Genomic DNA, 20,865 nt, shown 5'->3' with positions numbered 1-20,865 from the left:
TCCAAATCAGATGGTAAGGTTCGTTAAAAAAAGATCAGAACTTTTACAAAAGCTAATTTATCTTTAAATACTAGTTTATAGACTCACCTTGACCTCCCGGTGTGCCAGTATTTCCTGAAAAATTGCTAATTAATAAATGAAAAGGATCGAAACTAGTTCAGGACATTACCTTGAATTCCTTCAGAGCCTTTCGCTCCTCTTTTTCCTTGTTCTCCTGGCAAACCTTGAGCGCCAATAGGTCCTTTCAGACCTTCATCGCCCTTTTCTCCCTTCAATCCAGCCAATCCAGGTAGACCTTGAGGTCCTACGAATGAAATAATTGAGTTTTGAGTTTTTTTACAATTCACAACATAGGCTTCGAATTCAAATGATTTCAATTTTAAAATAAAAACGAAGTTACGTTAGAATCTGCAGAGTAAAATTTAGTGACTTATTTGGCTAATTGACACGCACATTACCGTGATGCATATTTTTCTCGATTCGGCCAAAAATTGGTCACTAATTTCTACTATTCTCTGCTTTAAATTTTGAATTTGAAGCACACCTACGTTGTGCATTTTTTAATATTTGTACCAGTCATTCCAATTGGTCCAACTAATCCAGGTGGGCCATCTTCACCTTTGTTGCCCGTACGACCAATCAAACCTGGTGGACCTTTGTCTCCAGGAAGTCCGGCGCTTCCCGGTTCACCTTCAAAGAAACGATAATAACCATTTACAACTATAACGAATTACTAATTACAGCACGATCTTCTGTTGAACAGTTGTCCAATTGTCAATTATACTTAATACTTCAACATAATTTCAGCTTTTAGCCATTTTAGAGACGGCTGTTGATAGCAAGGCAAAATGTATTTTAAAAAATCAAGTAAAAGATTTTGAATGAATATATTAAAATACGTAAGCGAAAAGGAGTATAACAAAATTCAATAGCCGTCTGTAAGGTTTAAAATGCTTTAATCTATGCACTACATTTGTTTATTACAATACCTCTTTGTCCTTGTGGTCCTTGCGGCCCCATTGGCCCCTAAAAAATATGTTACAAATATTGATTGCTTATTAACTTTCAATTTTCAGTAACAATGTCGAAAAGTATAGCTCAGATCTGTATCGAATTAAAATTGATTAAAAAAATAGAGTAAAACAAAAATTCAAGAAAAAATCTGAAATGTAAATTTGACGTCTCCTAATTCAGTTTAAATGCTCGGAGCAGTGCTATGGTGCTGATAGATTAAGTTTGTAGCTGTCACAGCTTTTGACTCGGCTTTTGAATACCTGTTGATCGAGCTTTCAGACAGCGGTCGGAGCTTTCGAAGTTGTATAGAAAATATTGACATCTGTTAGGTGTAGAACTCTCGTCAATGTCTATTTTAACGTTCCAGAGATGTTATAGTTTTCTATGTATGATTTATAAATCCTGTATTTATGACAATTTTCATGTACAATATGTTCCTTTTGAAGAAACTATGTCTCAAATCGGTGAAAGAGACAAATTAAAATTTTAAGTTGAAAGTAGTGACATAAATGCGTTGTGGATAAAAAGTGAGATGCAAAACACACTAAAAAAATCGCCAGTACAGTTTAAGACTTTTAAATAAAACTTGAAAATGACTTGAGATAATAGAAAGATTGAGATTGAGAAATTCAACAATGTAGGAAAGGAGAACTTAACTGAAAACTGTAAATTGTTTCTTAAAACGCCCTTTCGTTTAGAAAATATTTAACCAACATACCTCAAGTCCTTGCGATCCTTTAAACCCTTTCTCACCGGGTGGACCGACTTCTCCTTTATCTCCATCCTCACCTGGTGGACCAACTGGTCCAGCAGCACCAGGCAAACCGACGCTTCCCGGCAATCCGTCACGACCAATCGCTCCAATAGGACCTGGCTCTCCACGTTCGCCCTAATATGACAATAACAACGATAAATTACCATTTACCATTTATGACTGTAAATATTTTGGGTCTAAAAATGACGTAGTTCGATTGCATTTTTATATCTATTCGTAAAATGAAAAGGTGTTGTCTAGCGATTGAAGTTAACTTATGATCCACTTAAATAATTAAAAAAATCTGGACAATATGAATCACTTTATTTAAGAGCTAATCGAATACCAAAAGTCGCAACTAATTCATTGTTTTCAACATAATTAATCACATAAATTCATGTTATGAAACAAGGTTAGCTGATATCAATCTCGGCTATGAATTGATTTTTCCAACGGAACCAATTAATTGAATGCACTGCAGGTCTTTGTATTATGACTAGACACTGTCTCACATAAGTCTACGGTTTGAAACCTACATCATATTTTTAGAATATCCAATACGAAATACATTTGTTCTACAACTTTTATTTTTTAGACGCTAGATGGCCTAGTATATATCTCCGCCGTTAGCCATTAAAGATCCACAAAAAATTTCAAGTTCTCAGCGTATCAAAGGATTTTCTTTGAAGAAATTTTCTTTTTACTCTCTTCTCTTTGGACAAAATACATTTATTTCAACCATAATTAGTTTTCTTACACTAAAAAGTCTGTTAGTGAAGACAATGTTTACGTAAATATTTCTTGTGTTGATATTTCGCGTCAAGCATTGAGAATAGTATCTCTTCAAGAAAACGTTTTTTTCCTGATTCAATGATTTCTATGACGTTTTTTTGAGATAAAATGGTAATGATAATTGGTTTAATTATAATCATACGACCTTCAAACAAAAAACAGTTCGAATGAAATATTTCCAAAATTACTCATTCATTACAAACCTTAGCTCCTCCTGGTCCTGGGCTGCCTGGAAGTCCTCTTTTACCTTCTGGACCAATTGGGCCCATTACTCCTATGTCTCCTTGTTGTCCCTTATCTCCAATTGGACCAGTGGGTCCAACGGGACCGGTTTCACCTTTCATACCTGGTAGTCCCTGTTACAGTTTCAATTTTAACAAAATGATTCATGAAAGATGAAAGAATGTTATTTATAAAAATAGGAAAATGTCACTTAAGCCTTTAATTGACATAAATATTTAAGTTACTTTGCCACACGTCAAACAAAAAGTATCAATTCATTGTATATTCTACAATCTGCTAAAAACATTTTTAAATCTATCGCCAAAATAAGTGTAGCAATTACCGGTGCGCCATTATGTCCTCTTTCTCCTGTAAATCCTTGCAAACCTGGCGAACCCGGCGGACCCGATAATCCAATTTGTCCAGGAGGGCCAGGAAAACCATCTTTACCAGATTCACCCGGTTTTCCAGGCGTTCCTAATAAAATACTATTAGAAAAGAAATGCAAAAAAAAAACAATTATTTAAAATTACAAACCTGGCGAACCCATTAGACCTGGAGGACCTGCTTGACCTTCTTTTCCAGATTCACCTGTAACGAGTGTATGAAACATTATGACAATGCGACACTTTGCAGAAACATCTACCCCCTTTCATTACATCGTGGGCACCATCACTAAAGAGCGTATCACCGATATCTCAGGAACTACTGAACCGATTTTGATACATTTTTCTTCCTGAATTTTGAGCCCGATGTAAAGTCAAGCGGCAATATGGTTCGGAAGATATTGTCAAAAATTTATGCTTTTTATTCTCAAAATTCATTACAGTCTATCGATTACTGAGATATCTGAGATAGGTCCTCAATAGCGCAGTGTGTAAGTCGAGACTTCACATTGAATTGCTAGTTGTGGGTTCGAAACTCAACCGCAACACAAATAATTCACTTCATCAGGTTATTGACATCTGATTGAATTGGTTATTAGGTTTCGTCTTGGATTTAGTACCGATAACGTCTCTTTATGTTACATATAATTGTTCGTTGGTATTGTCATTCAGTCAGTTAGGCAAAAACCAAGTTCACGGTTTGTGTTGGCTTTTAGTGATGTTGCCCATTATATATGTATTCCACATGAATTTAAAAAAAATCGGTAAAATTACTAATTTTTTAAAGACACCAGTCTTTTGTCTATATATATCAAAAAGTTCATCAAATCAAGGTAACTAACCTGGTGGTCCTCTCGGTCCAACAACACCAGGTGCACCTGGTGGCCCTTGCTGTCCTATGTCACCCTATAATGTAAACGGAAGATTTCGTATTAAAATCTTTTAAACAGTACTGGTTTTACACTAAATTTCATTTAAATAGTAGCAACACTTTGCGGGTAAAAATGAGACAATACACGAAATATTAGTACTATTTTCGACCTGAACGCTTGTAATAGTTCAGGTCGAAAATAGTACTTTTTTCAATAAAATTCTTCTATGGTATTCTCAGTATGTTCAGTATGTTCTAAGCTGTGTATAGAACGAAAATGAAAAACTGAGTGATATTAGAAATGTAAGGTGATTTGGTGAATAATCAGATATTTATATTTATATAAAGAAAATTACACAGACTAATTAGACGATGCGAGAGAAAAAAAAATTAACTCCTAAGTTACCGACCGTTCCGGCGCCCGACCCACCCATTCGCTACGGGGCAATGGGTGGATCGCTCGGCGTGTTAAAACGCAATTTATGTACAATAAATTTTTTTAATCATTTCGTAAAAAGATGAATTAGGTAGGGACGAACTAAACTCCTTTACGTTATATTTCGCGAAGCGATGAATTTCCTAGGAACCAACAAAACGCCTTTACGTCGAGAAGAAAGTTAAAGTTGAGTTGAGACCTTGGATGAAAAGCTATTATAAAAACTGAACCGAACTAAAAAAAATTGTGATCATTGATCCGCGTCATTCCGAAATATTCGGAATCGTATGTCATGGGAAATATATGAAACGTCCACGAAATCGATATCGAGGTTGGACGGATGTGAAGTGCAAATGCACTCACATCAAAATGCTGATCACACAAAAGTGTGCAAAATGTGAAAGTCGATCGAACCGAAAGGTTGATCGAAAAAATATTTAAATTCAGAAGTATTCTGACCATTGCACGGAAAGATTCCAAGTTGGAAAAAGAAGTGTTTTTGCGATCGAAGAGATAAGTTCAGAATTGTATAAAAATAGATTCTGCGCCTCAACGTAATCAATTTTAACCAAGAAAATTTTAACAATAAAATATGTCAACGAGAAGTTTACCGATGAGATTTTACAACGAAAGCTTTACAAAAAAAAAAAAAATGCGTCACAAGTGGCAGACGCTGAGGAAACCCCTCATACGACAATAATCATCTGCCACTTTGTGACGCATTTTTTTTTTGTAAAGCTTTCGTTGTAAAATCTCATCGGTAAACTTCTCGTTGACATATTTTCTTGTTAAAATTTTCTTGGTTAAAATTGATTACGTTGAGGCGCAGAATGCGTCACCAAAACCGATATCAAATGTTTTGGAAGTTTAATTTTTACTACACTAGCGTCACCTTTTCCTCTTTGAGGTTTTTGTGGGATAATAAGATACGACAGGCAATAGAAAACTTTCTATAAAATCTATATCTCGCTTTAGTACATTTATTGTAAATAAGTATTTAATTAAAGGTCCTACCTGCATTCCTCGTTCTCCGACAGGTCCTGGTAATCCATCTTTACCGTTGTTTCCCATAGGCCCTGGCATACCAATATATCCACGTCTGCCTGTTTAAGTTGTAATATGTTGCGTACATTGTTCAGTTATTAAATATGAAATATTGGTCAGAACAACAACATCCATCACATTATGAAAAACTGATCAATATTCTGGGTTGATGCGAGTTGCCAAAATGATGTCCAATAGAGTTTTATGATGAAAGAGAACAGAATATTTCGACAAGTAAAACAAGCCAAGTTACAATAAACCGGTCTTCGGTCCTCTCCCTCGCACCGTAAGATGTTGAAAGAGAAACAAGTATTTGGATAGATACCCCTAGCACCCCAAGTCAATATTTAAATAGAAAATCGGTATCGTTCAATTTGTTCCAAAATAATACCCGAAGACAAGTTATAATTAACCCGTTAAAATAAATCAGAGCAAAATAATCATTTTTGCAGCGCTATACAATAACATCATTAATTTTACGTATGTTACATTCCTTATTAGAATAAATGAAAGATGATAACAACGCACTTCAAGCATGAGTGGTACTCTAAATAGAGTATTGAAACTTGACGACAGTGTATCAATCAAATTTTAGCACTGTAAACAAATGTGAAAAATGATTTCATATTTTATTATTATGTAGAAGTACTCTATTTGTCATCTGTGCTTCTACATTTGCTTGAAGTGAGTTCATAATAACTTTAAATTTTAAAATAAATTAAATTATTGGTTATTTATTGTCATACCTTCAGCACCCTGTGGACCAGGCTCACCTGCGGAAAGAGTATTTTTTAATATTTTGCTCCGACAGCATCGATCGAATAATTCTCACCAGTTAATCCTGGAGAGCCAGGTTGACCAGTGTCTCCTTTTGGACCTGGCAAGCCATCGTTTCCTCGCCTACCTCTCGAACCCCTAAAGCCTCTCGGACCGGCTTCACCAATTTTTCCTTCAGCTCCTAGTTCACCCTGAGAAAACACAGAATAGCTTTTTGATATCTTCTTTAAACGCGGAAAAATGAACAAATTTCACAATTTTTCTTTAAAATTTTGAGAGTTGTACAAAATAGTGTTACAAAAATGTACAATCTGCGAAAAAACTTACTCTTTCACCTTTCAATCCAGGGTTACCATGTGGTCCTGTCGCTCCTTTATCTCCCTTTTCTCCAGCATTGCCTGGATATCCTATAAAGCCTTGTAAACCTTGTTTGCCCTTTTCTCCAGGACTGCCTGTGTACCACAGAAAATTTTACTATAACATTCTATATATTATTTTAATAAGGTCGGTAATGGCCACGCCGGCAACTTTTCCGTTGCACAACACAATACAAGGTTTTACATTGCTTTACGGAAAAATAAGCATTCTGGCGTGACCTTGAACATATCAACTTAAAAATTGCACACTAGTCAGAAACCGTTACATGCAAGTACTAGCCAATTGAATATCACACTTTAGTTATAGTAATGAAGTTTGGCATAAACTACAATCATTATTATCATTATTATTGTTTCATTAAAAGTCATTTGTTACAGATTTTTGCAACTTTTGAACACTATTGTAAGCTAAATTTAAGCTTATCAAACTTCGAAATAAAATAAAATAATTTATTTATTTGGTTACAAAATGATATAAAGTCTGTTGAAACAGAAACTAGGCAGACGAACATTTTCAAAAAAAAACTTAGATTACATTTCTATTTTTATTATTGGTAGTTTATCAAAGGCTGTTCCGTACAAATTTCAGAAAAGAAAATTATCAGATCGTAACCGTTCGTTCTTGAAATATATATTTTCTGCGAGACTTGGAGTAATTCAGCACGCCTGCGCAGGTCGTAGCTACCACAATTGTTTTAATGTTTTCGTAATGTTCACATACCTACTGAACCAGTTTCGCCCCTTGGTCCTTCTAATCCCTTTGGACCCTCTGGTCCTTCTATTCCCGGAGATCCCATTGGACCTGGGAGTCCTTTTTCACCAATTGGACCTAAATCACCCTTCTCGCCATCTAAACCACGGGCACCTTTGTCTCCGACATCACCTAGATGACAACACTCACATTTTTAAAGTTATTTCCTATTAGAACGTTAAATAAACTATTACCATTTATGCCCCTCAATCCATCATCACCTTTTATGCCTCTGGGTCCAGGAAGACCAACAGCTCCTTGACTTCCAGGTGGACCTGAGTACAGTATAATCGATTCGTAAAGTGTAATTCGTATAAGTTGGAGAATGAAACTACCAACCTTCATGACCCTTTTCACCAGGCTTTCCAGGTGAGCCTGGAAATTATATTTTTTTCAGTCCAGTTCTCATAGATGGGTATCAAATATTAAAATAGATAAATAATGTCAGTTGAAAAAATCTATGCGTTAGATTGATTTAAAATAATAATTTAAAATAATTAGAATAAAGGTTCATAAATAAGACAAACGTCAGGCGTATTCTTTTTTATTTTTGTATTTTTATACTCACTTCTCCAATAAACTTAAAAATCAAGTGTATGCTTGTAATCCTTCTTCGAGATACTAAACAACTCTTCCCCATATGCGGGAAGAGGTCTACAAGTCTACATGGACTGTTTCACTTTCGCCACGCGAGATTGGCTGCAGTTAGGACTAGGTTTTTTTGTACTAACTTTACAGTTTTAAAAATATTTTAGTGATTGATATGTAAAACTTTTACAAATCGTCATAATTTTATGAGACAAATCACAATTCCTTACTTATTGGAAAACTAGACGTGGTACTAATGTCAACTGTTTTATTTTCGTGTATTTGTTCAAAAACCATTTTTATTTCATTCAATATAATAAACAATAATCAATCTGTTTTTGGTGCTGAGAAACCTTTATTTTGCTATTTTCTGTTCGTAATAAGATGAATATAAAACGAATCGAAAGGAAAACGTAGGGAAATAAAGGATAAAATAAATTAGGGTAAAAACCATTCAATCACTCACCAGATCGTCCGATTGAACCATCGGCGCCAGGAAGGCCGGGCAAACCAGACTTTCCCGCAGGGCCTGGCTGTCCTGGTGGGCCTGAAAAGTTAATTTAGGTTATTAGAGTAGGTTCATAAAGTGGAATGTAAATTCTGATTATCGATGAAAATAGTTTCAAACAAAATATTTTCCGATTGTAGCGGCCCAACCTTTCTTCAGTGCTTCATTCTCTATTTTCTGGTGAAATAACTTCACTCTAGTGAAATCCATGAAATGTCATAGAATTGGAGTTGGTTCACAAAAAAATAGAGCGCTGTCATCAGTAATAGTAATGTTAATGAAATGTCATAGAATTATAAGAAAATCTATTATATTTGAGCTTTAGTTTCCAAACCGCACTTTCCTATTATTTTCTTACCTAAATTTCCTTGTGGTCCTGGAGCACCGACAGCTCCTGGTGGTCCTGTCATTCCTGGCGGCCCTGGTTGTCCCTGTGCGCCTATTATTAAGAAAAGGACATTTTCATTTAAAGAAGGCAACAAGCCGATTTCTTTATGTTGTTCTCATGTGGTAACGAAAATGAAATGAAAGAATTTGATTCAAATTTTCGATTCTTATAAATTTCCAACAGCGGAGGCAATCATTTTATATATCTCTCTACTGTAAAGTGTACGTGCACTTTACGGTAAGCAAGCAAACTTTCACACACTCGATATACACAACTATTTATGCTACTAGAACTAGAAACCGGTATCTTACAGCTCCAGTAGCATAAATACCTATTAACTTAAGCAAGCTATTTATGACAGAAATTGAAGAAATACCTGGATTGCCTTTTGATCCGGCTGGACCTTCAGCTCCAACTGCTCCAGGAATTCCAGGCGGACCAGGAAAGCCTCTCGGACCAATAAAACCACGTGGTCCCATTTCTCCAGGCAATCCGGTAGCCCCAGAAGGACCCTCTTCTCCTTGGATACCTTAAACGATAAATATTTTCGACGTCACATATTCTTTTCTAGTTATCACTCTTCATACTACGCACCTTCATGACCTTGTTCACCTTTTTCTCCTGTTAAGCCAATTCTACCTCGATCTCCTTTTTCACCAAATGGACCAGGCATCCCGATCGGTCCAATTTCACCTTTTGATCCCATCGGTCCAGATGGACCTCGTTCTCCGTCTCTTCCAGCTATACCACGTCTTCCTTCACTTCCGATTGGACCAGGACCTCCTTGAAGACCTCGCTGGCCCTGATAAGTGTATACAAATTAAATAGAGCGAAACCCTTAAACATAAACGATTCTAAATTCAACCGAAACCATAGACTTCTCCAATAGAGATTTGAAGTGAAGCACCTGAAGTGGGCCAGTAATATCCTTGTGTTTTATTTTGAGTTTATATCAAGGTTCTGACCTTGTATTCGAATCGCCGAAAGGAAACTACGTAATCTATTCACTGTAAACCTAGATTGATTAGATAATTACGTACAACGTCTCCTTGTTCTCCTTGCTGTCCTTTAACTCCATCAGCTCCCGGAGGTCCAACTGGTCCAGGAATTCCAGTTAATCCCATCGGGCCGTCTGCACCACGCATCGCTGTCTGTAATGGAACTGCAAATTTATTTTCAACCCGTTCCATTTAAGCATAATTAGATGATTGCAACATTACCATATGCTCGGACAACATTTGACGAAACATGTCGGCATGTATATCGGGCCCTTTCTCATTGCCAGAATTCTGATTAATCTGTTTGCACGATCAAAAGAAAGAATGAAAAATATTTATTCCAAAAAATGTTTACCGGTAACATGAAGACGTGTCCTGGAGGTCCTGCGGGTCCAGTAATACCGTTCAAACCATCTCGTCCTGGTTCACCCTTTTCACCTCTATCTCCTTTCGGTCCACGCCTAACTCTGGAATCGCTTCTTGCGCTGTAGAAATCATTATTTACGTTTTCCGTTGTAAAACCATATGACGCAGGACTTCCTACTGTTGTTGCAGACTCCTCACCGAAGTCGCTAATGATTGCATATTTTTGAGTTACCGGAACTACGAAATGAAAGAAATGACAAAGCAAATTTAATGTAGGTTTAGCTGTTGTTTCGACAGTAGAATCTATCTATTACCTGTACGTTCATTTGTAAAATTAGAACTAACTTTGTATAGGTCACCTTCATCGTAAAAAGATTCGTCAATAGAATCGAAGTAGTCATCATTGTAAGTCGCACTATCTGATACGTAAGTGGAATTGCTTCTGTTGTTTGACTTTAAATTTTTCTGTGCCAAATTGCTTTCTGAATAGTTTGATTGTATAGAGACTTTATGTTGTCTTCCGTTATGTTGACCATCTAATTCGTATTGACTGGAGCGATCAATTTGACTTGATCTGGAAGCTGCACTTATTTGTGCTACCGATTCTTTCTGATTTGATTGATGGGATGACTGTCGGGTGTTAGCCGAATTTTTATCTGCTCGAGCAGTACCAATACTTTGCTTTTTCTTTTTACTGCTTCCGCGTGTTGACGTGGTGCGAGATGATGATCTAGACGATGTTGTTCTGGACGAGCCTGAATCATACTTATCTTGACTACTGGAAAAAGTGTTAATGTGTCCACTTAAACAATCCGGTGCGTATTTTGTGCAGATGTGATAGGCGGCATCCGGCGAGTCAGCGATCGACAGCATTTCAATGTCACCGATGAAAAACTCTTCATCCTCATTCAATTGTTTTCCTGCCAAAAGCAGACCATTTGTGGGAACTATCGAATTAGCACCGCGATCTAATTGTTTAGTTATTTGATGAACACAATCGAGTACTAAAGTTACTGAATCTCCCTTTGCCGTTACGCCAATGCGATGCCATCTAAGTGATAGATTTTCGTTAATAAACCAATAAGCCGTGCGTTCAGATTTCGATTATACTTTTCATCGGAAAATCCAATGCCGAAACTGACAATGGTATTACGTACTGGAGTGCCATTAGTGTCCTGGTAATACAGTTGAATGTCCGATCCGACCATCAATGATAAAACTCTTTCGGTGGACTGCGAGTACATCGAAAATAATGGATATACATTCCGAACGGAACGAGTTGAGCGTATGACCGTTAATATTGAAAAGTCTTTCGGAAATCCAATTCGGAAAACGTCTGAAGATATCGCAGTTAATATGGTTTTTTCATTGATGCTGTAGGCAGTTGTGTGACTATTTCGATCACCACACATGCCCTCTGTCTTATTTACTATTAGTGGCAGATCGGGCATACTGAGTGCTGTGATGAGATTGACCAGATGAGCTACAAAATGAATTGGATTAGGTTTGATTCACACAAACAAGGTGTAGAATTAATACAATTTTGTAAAATGATTTCCGAAGTACTTGTTCTAAATCCTACTTTAAATCCTCAATCTTCAATTTGTATGCAATTTAAACTGAATAATATCTAAAACTATCCTTTTGTATTGAGGCTAATCCTTTAATTGTAAGGGATCAATCATGAAAAACATATGTAACGCGCGCGAAAGAGACGTATCATTTAGTTGAAAATTCGGTAGAAATTAGTGACTTTGAATTATGCCGGAAGAGTCTCAACAACTTGTAGAACAAACAATGTAATGTAATTGTGATCCTTCCTGTCTATGTTTGACTTGAAGGACTTTTTTGGACTTCATTTATAATTTTTTTTATATAAATTTTGCTGCAACAACCTACGGTAATCAAATGCATAGCAAATGCAGAAGGAAATATTTTCACAAAAATTATGTTCTGAGAAAACTTTTAAATTAATAAAGGAAAATCTGAAGCTTGACGACTTCATTTTGCTTCTCTGTATTGTACAAAGCACACTTCGCTAACGCGGAGATTTTTATTAGGAAGCTGTTTGTAACCGCTTCACATCTAGTGCTTTGAATACTTATCAGAAGTTGCTATACCAACAAAACGCATGTGACACCATCAAATCATCATATGTTTGATAACACTGTAAACAACGAATTAATAACAGACTTTTTTAAATATATATAATCTATAACACAATGAACTTGTTACGAGTGGAAGTAAGTAGTTTTGGCTATCTTATTTCGGGAATATACGTATACATCATACAAGCTTTTTTGTCCCCTCTTCATGACCAAGTGAGTCGAGTTACGAAATAAGATTACGTCATTTACGATTAAATAATCAACTGTATTGAATGGTCACAGTACCAGCGATTTCTTTTTATCTATTCATGGACATTGCACCGGTATTGAGATGAAACGGAGCTTTATCGGAAAGCTTTTGTATAAAATACAAATTTTGCTGATTGAAGGACTGTGTTAAATAAGGTTCAACATTGAAATTAAAATGTTATTGCTGAACCAACACTGAATTCATCATTGTCAACTCTAACAACTCTGACCTGACCTGACCTGACCTGACACAATCAAGCCTGGTGCCTTTGCACACGACCAGAAGGATATGAACGTTGGAACTTTGGTAGAACCAAGTTTTACCGACAGAACCACCTTTTGATCCTCCAAGTTATATAATGGACGTGAGTCCAAAAATAACAGCGCTGGCCCGCAACTTGACATGTACAACTTAAAACTAACAACAACCACCGTCGCTCGACTTGTGGCCGGACTAGCTACTAAATTTGTCTCAATATAGTTGAACATAGTCTTCATTGAAATTACCTGTAATCAGAGGACCTGATTTACCTGAGTCAGTTGCATCTATTCATTCAAGTTAGTACCTTGTTTGCCCCATCGATTTGTCGTCATAATAAAATATGCAAAAAAGTGAAGATCGTAGCTATTACCAGCATTGATTCCAATATTTAAACCATTCCATTCATCCACCCAAATTCATTGATATTCATGTACAGCTCGTAGAGTAAATTAACAGTTTTGATGTAGACTTGCTCTCAAATTCATTTTTCTATCTCTTATCCGCCAAAAAAGCTTTTAATAGTCCAATCCAATGGATGTCCATCGTAAGTGGCAGTGGGGAGATGAACCAACTGCTCGAGCTCAAAATAACTGGTAGTGCTTGAAATTTCGCCTATGCATTTTTGAGTGGGATATGGAGCAAAGCCAAGACGGGGCAACCATCTCTCGCAATCTTAAAACATAGCTTCCCGTGCATCAGTGCATCACAATTTTTGACTTAAGTAATCCTCAACTACGGTATCGCGATCTGCAAGTCTTTTATGAAGCCAGACAGAAAATTAGTTTACTGCGAAAGTCTCAAAACAAAGAGCCACTTCGTGCAAATTTCACTGTTAAGCAAGGCGCATCCGTCCAAGATACTTTCGAGACGGTTTAATTAATATTTAGTGATAATTAGACGATTTTATTTTGATTTTAAATTTAGTTTCAAGGAGCAAAAATTTTCGCGACCATCCACACTCACGGCCTACTTCGAACTTTTTCAACTCTAACAACTCTGGAAACTAAAGTCGAAAGTCAATTTAAAGTACCGAATCAATGTAGGTTCTATTTCAACGAGCGATAGTTATTTATGCAACTCGGTGATTAATACGCTTTTTAGGCACTAGACAAAATGACCTTTGATCTGGGTTCCTCCTTCTCAATTGAAGAAGTCTCCCAAAATTCTAATCTATCTACCTATGCAGTAGGTGTGTTTAGAGGCCGCAGGTCTTTAAGGTCTATGAGGTCTTTAAATTTCTTTACTCACGCAAGATTACACTTTAAACAAAATTCAGAACTCATTAGATATGCAACGTACCGAATGGTATGTACATTTTCGATTAACTAGGACAATCGTCGTAAGTCACTTACTTACCAATCGACATGAAACATTCTCATCAATCATGGTTAATCGCGGATCAGAGTGGGAGCTTAGAGAACTATTTACGAGGAACCTAGTTTTAAATCACGTTTACGTTTGAAAACTTACTCTCATCTGGATCTGCTCGCATCTGAACAGACGGCATCATAAATACGGCCATCACGAACGTCGACAGAAAATGCTTCTTTATCCGTGAAGTCATTGTTAGTCGCATGGGCACTATCATTTCATCGTCAAATAAATCAAACTGTAAAGCACAAATCACAGGCTGTTGTTTTCAATTTTGTTCGTTCAATACTTTCTTATCTGAGTCTCACTCTCACTTCCGTTTCCGTTTTTTTTTTTAAATCTCTAACTTTCGTAGTCCAAATTTTGGTATCGAATGGAATAAGAAATCTTTTCACATTTCCATTAAAAAATTGCTTCGCGGTCGCTAATTTTTCCAAAATCTCATCTTACACTGTACTTTCTACATCCATTTCAAATGCTATTCAAACGAAATTATTTATTTAAAAAAATGTAAAAATTTTACTATTTCATAGTTCAGATAACCGTTGAACTTTCAGAAGAAGTCATGTCTTTTTATCAACACTTTTTGGTGTCGCTCTGTTCAATGCGATTCAATGTGGAACATTTTACATCCAAATTTAAGTGAATTTTTAATTTCAAAAAATCTTTTTTGCTTAAAACCGCGTCTTAAGTTGGTAATTCTTCAGACACCTCTCGACTCTATTCTTTGTACGTACAGACAAAATATTTGCCCAAGGAAACCCTTTGACTGATAAAACGTTTCTTAAACAGTACCGAAGACGATGTTCAACCACGAACTGACACACTGAGACTAAAATCTAATGAAGATAATGATGAAATTCAACCAAAAAAAAAATTTAATTTCAAAAACTTCTATCAAAAAGATGGAAATACTGCTGACCCTGTCTACATACATGTGTACTAACAGTTTTGATGATATGTGGTCGACTTAATGTTTAGTTGTTGCACCAAAGATTCATTGGCGTCACATTGGTGGAGGCCCGCTACAACCCATTCGAATGATGTTCAGGCGCGGCTGTGCTGACACCCAGGATGCTAAGATGGTTCATTTCCAAAAGTTATTCTTCCATTTCGGGAAGAGTTGTTTGAAGCTTTTGGGCTCATTACCCTGCTGAATGGTAATGATATTCACTGATGCCGGTGTCCGAGCAGATGGTTCAGTTTGAATGTAAGTCTGCAGAAAAAATTAATGTCAAACTGATCGAAAATGACCAAAAAACGACGAGCATTACGTTGGCCAATTGCATCGATTTCTCCTTTTCTTCTTCCGAACAGTCTATTCCCTCCCACACGTAGATTTCATCGCCGCCATCCAATATGAATACATCGTCGATGTCCAAATCGTCTTGATAAAAATTCAAAATTTCCCGTACCACAAACTTGCCGTCATTCCTCACTTTGCAATGAAATAAACGAGTGTCCAAGAACGGAGCACCTGGTTTGTCCAACTCTCGGTCATAGTCACCTTTACCGCCAAGTGCTTTCCACTAAATTAAGATCAGTCTTGAATCAACTTTATGTTTAAATCGAGGTTTAAATTAATAAAAAATCGTCTTACAAATTCGGGGGGTTCGGCTCCCTCTTGAATTATGATTGCATTACTACCCGGTGATATACGTTCCACGTTGTTTTTAGCCATTTCCTTCTCAGCTTCCGATGTACCCTAAAGTGCATGAACTTATTGAGAAAAATGACAAATTCCAATCACATGAACTTACAACTCCCATCCAGACATAAGTGGTAGCAGGAGTGCTCATAATAAACGTGTCATCAGACGCTAAAGAGGCAGCGACTGCCTTCATCTGCTCGGCATGGACGTTATATTCATTAGTACCGCGAATTTTGAACAGTCGATTCTCGTTCGGTTTGATACCACTGTCCTTGTTCTTCAGAAACTCCTCGGCGCTGCCACAGGAAATTACAAACTTTCCCATGAATATTTTTAAAAAATGACGCGGTTCATAGCCTTGATTCACCAGAACTTGGACGGCTCCACTTTCCATTTTTTCAGCCATGTTAACCGTCAATATTGCAGACGCACCTTTGTCTAATACAGACGCATGCTTTCCCTTCACGTAGTAGAGGAACACAAAACATGATGAATCTTCGTCCTTGAAACGATTTTTCTATTTCAACACACCTGCCAAAAGTATATGACGCTACCTCCTTTATTGAGCGCACTGTATTTGATCAGATAGCAATTTCTATCAAAGAACATTCCTTGCATTTCCTGTCGAACAACGACCAGCTCACGATTTTGGACACGCCACAGTTCGACATTTCCTTTTCCATTGTCATCCGTCATAAAACCACCACGGCCACTCTTCTTTTTATGCAATGTCGATGGATGAAATTCGACCGAGTCTAAAAGAGTTACCATCACTGACTGGTCAATATTCCTTAAATACGAATTGAACCGACCTTTCCCAGCGATCTTTTTATGTTGAATACGATGTTGTTGGCTTTCTCTCCATGTTGCGAAATATTGTTTGAATTGAACCTTGGTATGGAAAAATGGGCATTTTAATGTAGTCATTTTCATCCGAGAATTGGTTCAGTTGAATTTAGATAATGTAACCCTTTCGCAAAGTCAATGCACATGAGGGTTTCTTTCCATGTTTCAAAATATTGCTTGAATTGAACCTTGGTGGAAGTAGAGTCTATTTTAAAGTCGTCACTCGTCGAAAATCGAATCGGAAGTAATTAGGATATGTCGATCTTTGAAGGCTACAGTCAGGGACAAGCAATTTGAATGTTAACCTGACCGCAACTGTATTTACTTCGTTAATACATATCAACTAAACATCTGTACACAAATGGCTATAACACAGTAAACTGTACATCGACTATATGTACTCTTCCTCAAATTCTTTCTTTAATTAGCACTATTAGCACTAAGGTTCTAGATTTAAGAAAAAGAATGTTGGATTTTACCGGTTCTGCCCCTTCCACTATTCTGTGAAGTTGCGTCCAATTGGGATACTTATTTGCAGTAATAAATTCTTGAGCTTTCGACATAGCGAGCGCCTTGTCTTCGGTACTTGCTTCTTTGCCAATCCACACAAAAATTCCGATTCCGGTGTCCAAAATTGAACAAATCTATTTTTAGTAACAATTTTTTAGAAGAAATGAGGCCAACATCGGGAACCATTTCCACTTACATCGGTCTTCAGCATCTCTTGCCTCAATGGCTTAGAAGAAATCTTCAACAATCCACCCGTAGAAGTAGTGAAATATCCAGGCTTCGTCGTTGCATTGTACAACGTAATTGTAGCATTTTCTTTCATTTCAATAACATCATCGTCGTCTTCTTCTTGTACGTCCGGTATTGCAGGGTTCGATGATGTACACCCTAAAATACCAAAAAACTCTTTCCGGTCATCGTACGAAATCGGATGATCTAAAATGTGAACACTGGCTCTTCCGTTATGATCTTGATCCCGTATTTGTTTCGCAATTTCGTTCGCTTTCGTTTTTTGAAAATTGTTCATCATCTTTGGCGGATAGACAAATATTTTACGACCAGAGTCGAGTAAAAAGTAATCATGCTGATTCATCGACTGGATAGTTAGTGGTACTTGACGTATGCGAACATTTCGTTTACCCTTCATGCGGAACAAACGTGGTTCACCTTCAGCATTCGTAGTTACTTTATTAAAACCACTATCTGTACCACCATCCAAATACCGGATTCCTATTGAGATGTAGAACGTTTACGTTGTAGTTGATACGTTGGGTGATATGTAAATGACCGTGCACCTTTTTTGAAATAGCTTTGAAATAGACTCGACTCATGTTCTTGCGTTTCTCTGTGTTGTGGCGCCCGGTCGCTTAGTTGATCGCCCAAATGAACTGTATAAATGGCTGCAGCACCGTACTTATCCTGAGTAGACTCATTGCCTATCCAGTAATGAATATCATTGGACAAGACACCGTTGGTTTCTTTCGTCTATCAGTTGAAAATAATAAACCCAACTGCCGCTCAACACTAAACTTGTACTTACGCTCAAAATCACGTACGAATCACCCGTGTAAAATTTACCAAATTCACTTTTAGGCCATGGCACAGCTTCGAATTTCTGACCGAAAAGTGGAAAGATGAGCCAACAAAACTCGTCAAAGCTTATGAACTCACCTCTATGCGCCATATTTCCAGGCCTTTCATTCTTCCAACATTTTTGAAAACATCCTTAACTTTGCTACTGTTAATTTTGTCCATTTTTTTATAATTTAATTTAAAAAAAAGAAGCAGCCAAAAAAGAGTAAATCGATTTGAATTTTTAGAAAAAATATAATGAACGAATGACTCCAAAGCTTACTGTGTTACAAGTTCATGGTTGAAGAAAAAAAAAAAACAAAATTCAGGCCGATGGAATCAACGTTGAGAAACAGACCCATTTCGAACCAACTTCGTTCAACCGAACCCGAGACGAAAAGCTCAGGGACGCCTATCGCAACAATCACGACCTTTCCACAACAATTGACTTTTAAGGTAATACCCTTCGGCACGACAAACAGAGCTACAGCTCTTCCCTTTCCATCGCTTAAAACAGTGGAAAAAAGAATAAAAAGCTGTTTCGACCTGGAGAAGTGGAGAACTAGCGGCGACGGTCATATGTCAGAGTTATCTGACCATCTTCAGTTGCTTCCGCCAGCCTCTTACACAAAACTTTTAAACAGCAAACTTTTAACTTGGACTAGTATTTTAAAGTTTGCATGATTTTTTTATTTTGCCATCTACTGCTGGAAATAGGTAACTTTACCTTATTGAAAGATATTTCCAAAAAATCCTAGGGCCGCCGCTAGTTCTCTAGGTTAAAACAGATTTTTCTTCTTTTCGCCACTTTGCGTGATGTGCGGGTAAGGGAAGAGCTATAGCTCTGCTTAAACTCCCGAAGGTACTTCTTCAAAAGTCAATTGTTGTAAAAAGGTCCTGGTTGTTGCGATCTGCGCCCCTGAGCTTTTCGTCTCGGGTTGTACGAAGTTGGTATGCAGAAAAAGAACTGTTGATGTAGAATGAGTTGATGGTTGCAAATGAGTTTGTATGCTTGCTAAGAGGGCCGAAAGTAAAGCTGTCAATTCGCGGGGCGAAAGCTTTCGCTTTCGCCCCTTGAATTGACATTTCTTTACTTTCGGTCCTCTTAGCAAGCATACAAAACTTAATACGTAACTCTTTCGGCCTCCTCAATCGATACGTAAATAACTAATATTATGTGGGAGTGGACACAAATCCAAATTACATACAAAGATTTCCAACAGTCTTGGGAAATTGTTAGACTATTTTTTAGCACAAGAGGTGTAATTCCAAAATTTACAGGTAATTGGAAATTCAAAATTGAAAAGGAAAAAATAAGGAAATCTTAATCACAATAATCAAAGATTCTCTAAGAATATTATAGCACCATCACTTGCATAATTAGAATGTACATGAACAATTTTCAAATAGATTGATTCTGTGTATTTTATTGAATTTTTATTTAGTGAAACATACTAGACATCAAAATCTGAAGTGAAAGCATTTTTGCTCATAATGTCCACAGCTGGGCTGAACTAGCAACCTCTGGTTCATAAATCCAGCGCCTATCCAACTCGACCAACGAGACGAGCAAAAATGAAGTCATTGTGTGCCACATTTAACGTTAACCACTATTTTATTGAACTTTTTTTTTCTTTTTGTTTTTTCAACATTGGTTGAAACAAAACAATACAACAGCTGAATAAGAGGATTAAATTCAACATTATTTCACAAGGAATCCATTGATTTACTTTGCCATTCGCTATGGTGAGTTATAACTCCCTAAAGGGAGCTTTGTTAGTTGTTGTTCGTCATGCGACGAGATCGAAGGGTTTGGTCCTTTTGAGGCGTATTGGAAGAAATCATGACTACTGTCTGTACGAAAGAGTTGCAAAGTCTATTCTAATTAAACGTGGGAGATGTTCTATCGATATTATCAATCAAAAGGAATAATCGTATCATTATCAATAATTTGATAATTATCGATGATAATCAAAAAATCGATATTTTAATAATTATTAATTTTTTCTTATTCGAATGGACAAAAATGATAACATTCCTGCCTGTATTTGTATTTGTTAGTATTTTTATTGTTTTATCACAATATCAATATTTTGGTAATTATAATCGATATTTTTTTGATTAATTTTCGGTAGAAAGAATTATCGATAGTCGGTAATAAGTAATAATCATTGATAAACAAAATCATTTTCGGCCATGCCTACCTGATACTATCAGCCTCCTAATATTTCCTACAGTAATGCTAGAAGCAGTGCTATACCAAAAACATCTCCATCCATATCAAACAGATCAAATTTTTTAAGTGGCTTTATTGACTTTATTATTAATAGAAACAAACTGATCCGACCTCAATCCAAAACTGATGATCCTTACTACTAACATCCCGAATATTAACGTCTATAAATGGCAATCTAGTTGCCTTTTCGGTTGTGTAGCTCAACACTGTCTTCTGCCAAGCAGACGTGTACTCCTAAAATAAGTACACAAAAAGAAATCAGTTATATCACCAGAAAAATCCAAAGACA

At 36.7% G+C, this 20,865-nt stretch overlaps 2 protein-coding genes across 3 annotated transcripts in view; both read right to left on the bottom strand.

Annotated features, from left to right (window-relative positions):
- Window positions 1–20,865, bottom strand: part of LOC119075565 — a 34,738-nt gene that overhangs the window by 3,036 nt on the left and 10,837 nt on the right. The window contains exons 40-73 of the mRNA XM_037182033.1: window positions 20,675–20,810; window positions 18,064–18,204; window positions 17,909–17,998; window positions 17,466–17,656; window positions 16,445–16,690; window positions 16,023–16,373; window positions 15,863–15,967; window positions 15,537–15,791; window positions 14,362–14,521; window positions 11,383–11,755; window positions 10,587–11,323; window positions 10,262–10,509; window positions 10,129–10,206; window positions 9,949–10,059; window positions 9,503–9,710; window positions 9,285–9,437; window positions 8,879–8,959; window positions 8,479–8,559; window positions 7,764–7,799; window positions 7,619–7,699; window positions 7,395–7,556; window positions 6,624–6,748; window positions 6,352–6,487; window positions 6,266–6,292; window positions 5,490–5,578; window positions 4,011–4,074; window positions 3,320–3,373; window positions 3,126–3,259; window positions 2,764–2,916; window positions 1,733–1,903; window positions 990–1,026; window positions 574–690; window positions 170–304; window positions 88–114 (exon numbers count right to left, since the gene is read on the bottom strand). Coding sequence (XP_037037928.1) covers window positions 88–114; window positions 170–304; window positions 574–690; window positions 990–1,026; window positions 1,733–1,903; window positions 2,764–2,916; window positions 3,126–3,259; window positions 3,320–3,373; window positions 4,011–4,074; window positions 5,490–5,578; window positions 6,266–6,292; window positions 6,352–6,487; window positions 6,624–6,748; window positions 7,395–7,556; window positions 7,619–7,699; window positions 7,764–7,799; window positions 8,479–8,559; window positions 8,879–8,959; window positions 9,285–9,437; window positions 9,503–9,710; window positions 9,949–10,059; window positions 10,129–10,206; window positions 10,262–10,509; window positions 10,587–11,323; window positions 11,383–11,755; window positions 14,362–14,521; window positions 15,537–15,791; window positions 15,863–15,967; window positions 16,023–16,373; window positions 16,445–16,690; window positions 17,466–17,656; window positions 17,909–17,998; window positions 18,064–18,204; window positions 20,675–20,810 — 5,293 coding nt within the window. The remainder of the gene's footprint in view (window positions 1–87; window positions 115–169; window positions 305–573; window positions 691–989; window positions 1,027–1,732; window positions 1,904–2,763; window positions 2,917–3,125; window positions 3,260–3,319; window positions 3,374–4,010; window positions 4,075–5,489; window positions 5,579–6,265; window positions 6,293–6,351; window positions 6,488–6,623; window positions 6,749–7,394; window positions 7,557–7,618; window positions 7,700–7,763; window positions 7,800–8,478; window positions 8,560–8,878; window positions 8,960–9,284; window positions 9,438–9,502; window positions 9,711–9,948; window positions 10,060–10,128; window positions 10,207–10,261; window positions 10,510–10,586; window positions 11,324–11,382; window positions 11,756–14,361; window positions 14,522–15,536; window positions 15,792–15,862; window positions 15,968–16,022; window positions 16,374–16,444; window positions 16,691–17,465; window positions 17,657–17,908; window positions 17,999–18,063; window positions 18,205–20,674; window positions 20,811–20,865) is intronic.
- LOC119077101 (gelsolin-like) lies at window positions 15,280–18,630 on the bottom strand. 2 transcript variants are annotated; one of them, XM_037184259.1, is made up of 11 exons: window positions 18,440–18,627; window positions 18,309–18,383; window positions 18,064–18,253; window positions 17,466–17,998; window positions 17,239–17,403; window positions 16,726–16,804; window positions 16,445–16,668; window positions 16,023–16,373; window positions 15,863–15,967; window positions 15,537–15,791; window positions 15,280–15,478 (listed from the first exon to the last, which is right to left on the bottom strand). In XM_037184259.1, exons 1-11 carry the CDS (start codon window positions 18,521–18,523, stop codon window positions 15,350–15,352), a joined length of 2,190 nt encoding a protein of 729 aa, XP_037040154.1. In that variant the 5' UTR covers window positions 18,524–18,627; the 3' UTR covers window positions 15,280–15,349. The 2 variants fall into 2 exon arrangements, with proteins under 2 accessions (XP_037040154.1, XP_037040155.1); XM_037184260.1 differs by lacking the exon at window positions 15,280–15,478 and having other exon boundaries at window positions 15,638–15,807; window positions 18,440–18,630.

This window comes from Bradysia coprophila, unplaced genomic scaffold, assembly GCF_014529535.1.
Source record: "Bradysia coprophila strain Holo2 unplaced genomic scaffold, BU_Bcop_v1 contig_232, whole genome shotgun sequence".
NCBI lineage: Eukaryota > Metazoa > Arthropoda > Insecta > Diptera > Sciaridae > Bradysia > Bradysia coprophila.
Note: the sequence above shows the minus strand (reverse complement) of the source record. Positions and strands in the feature narration are given on the sequence as shown.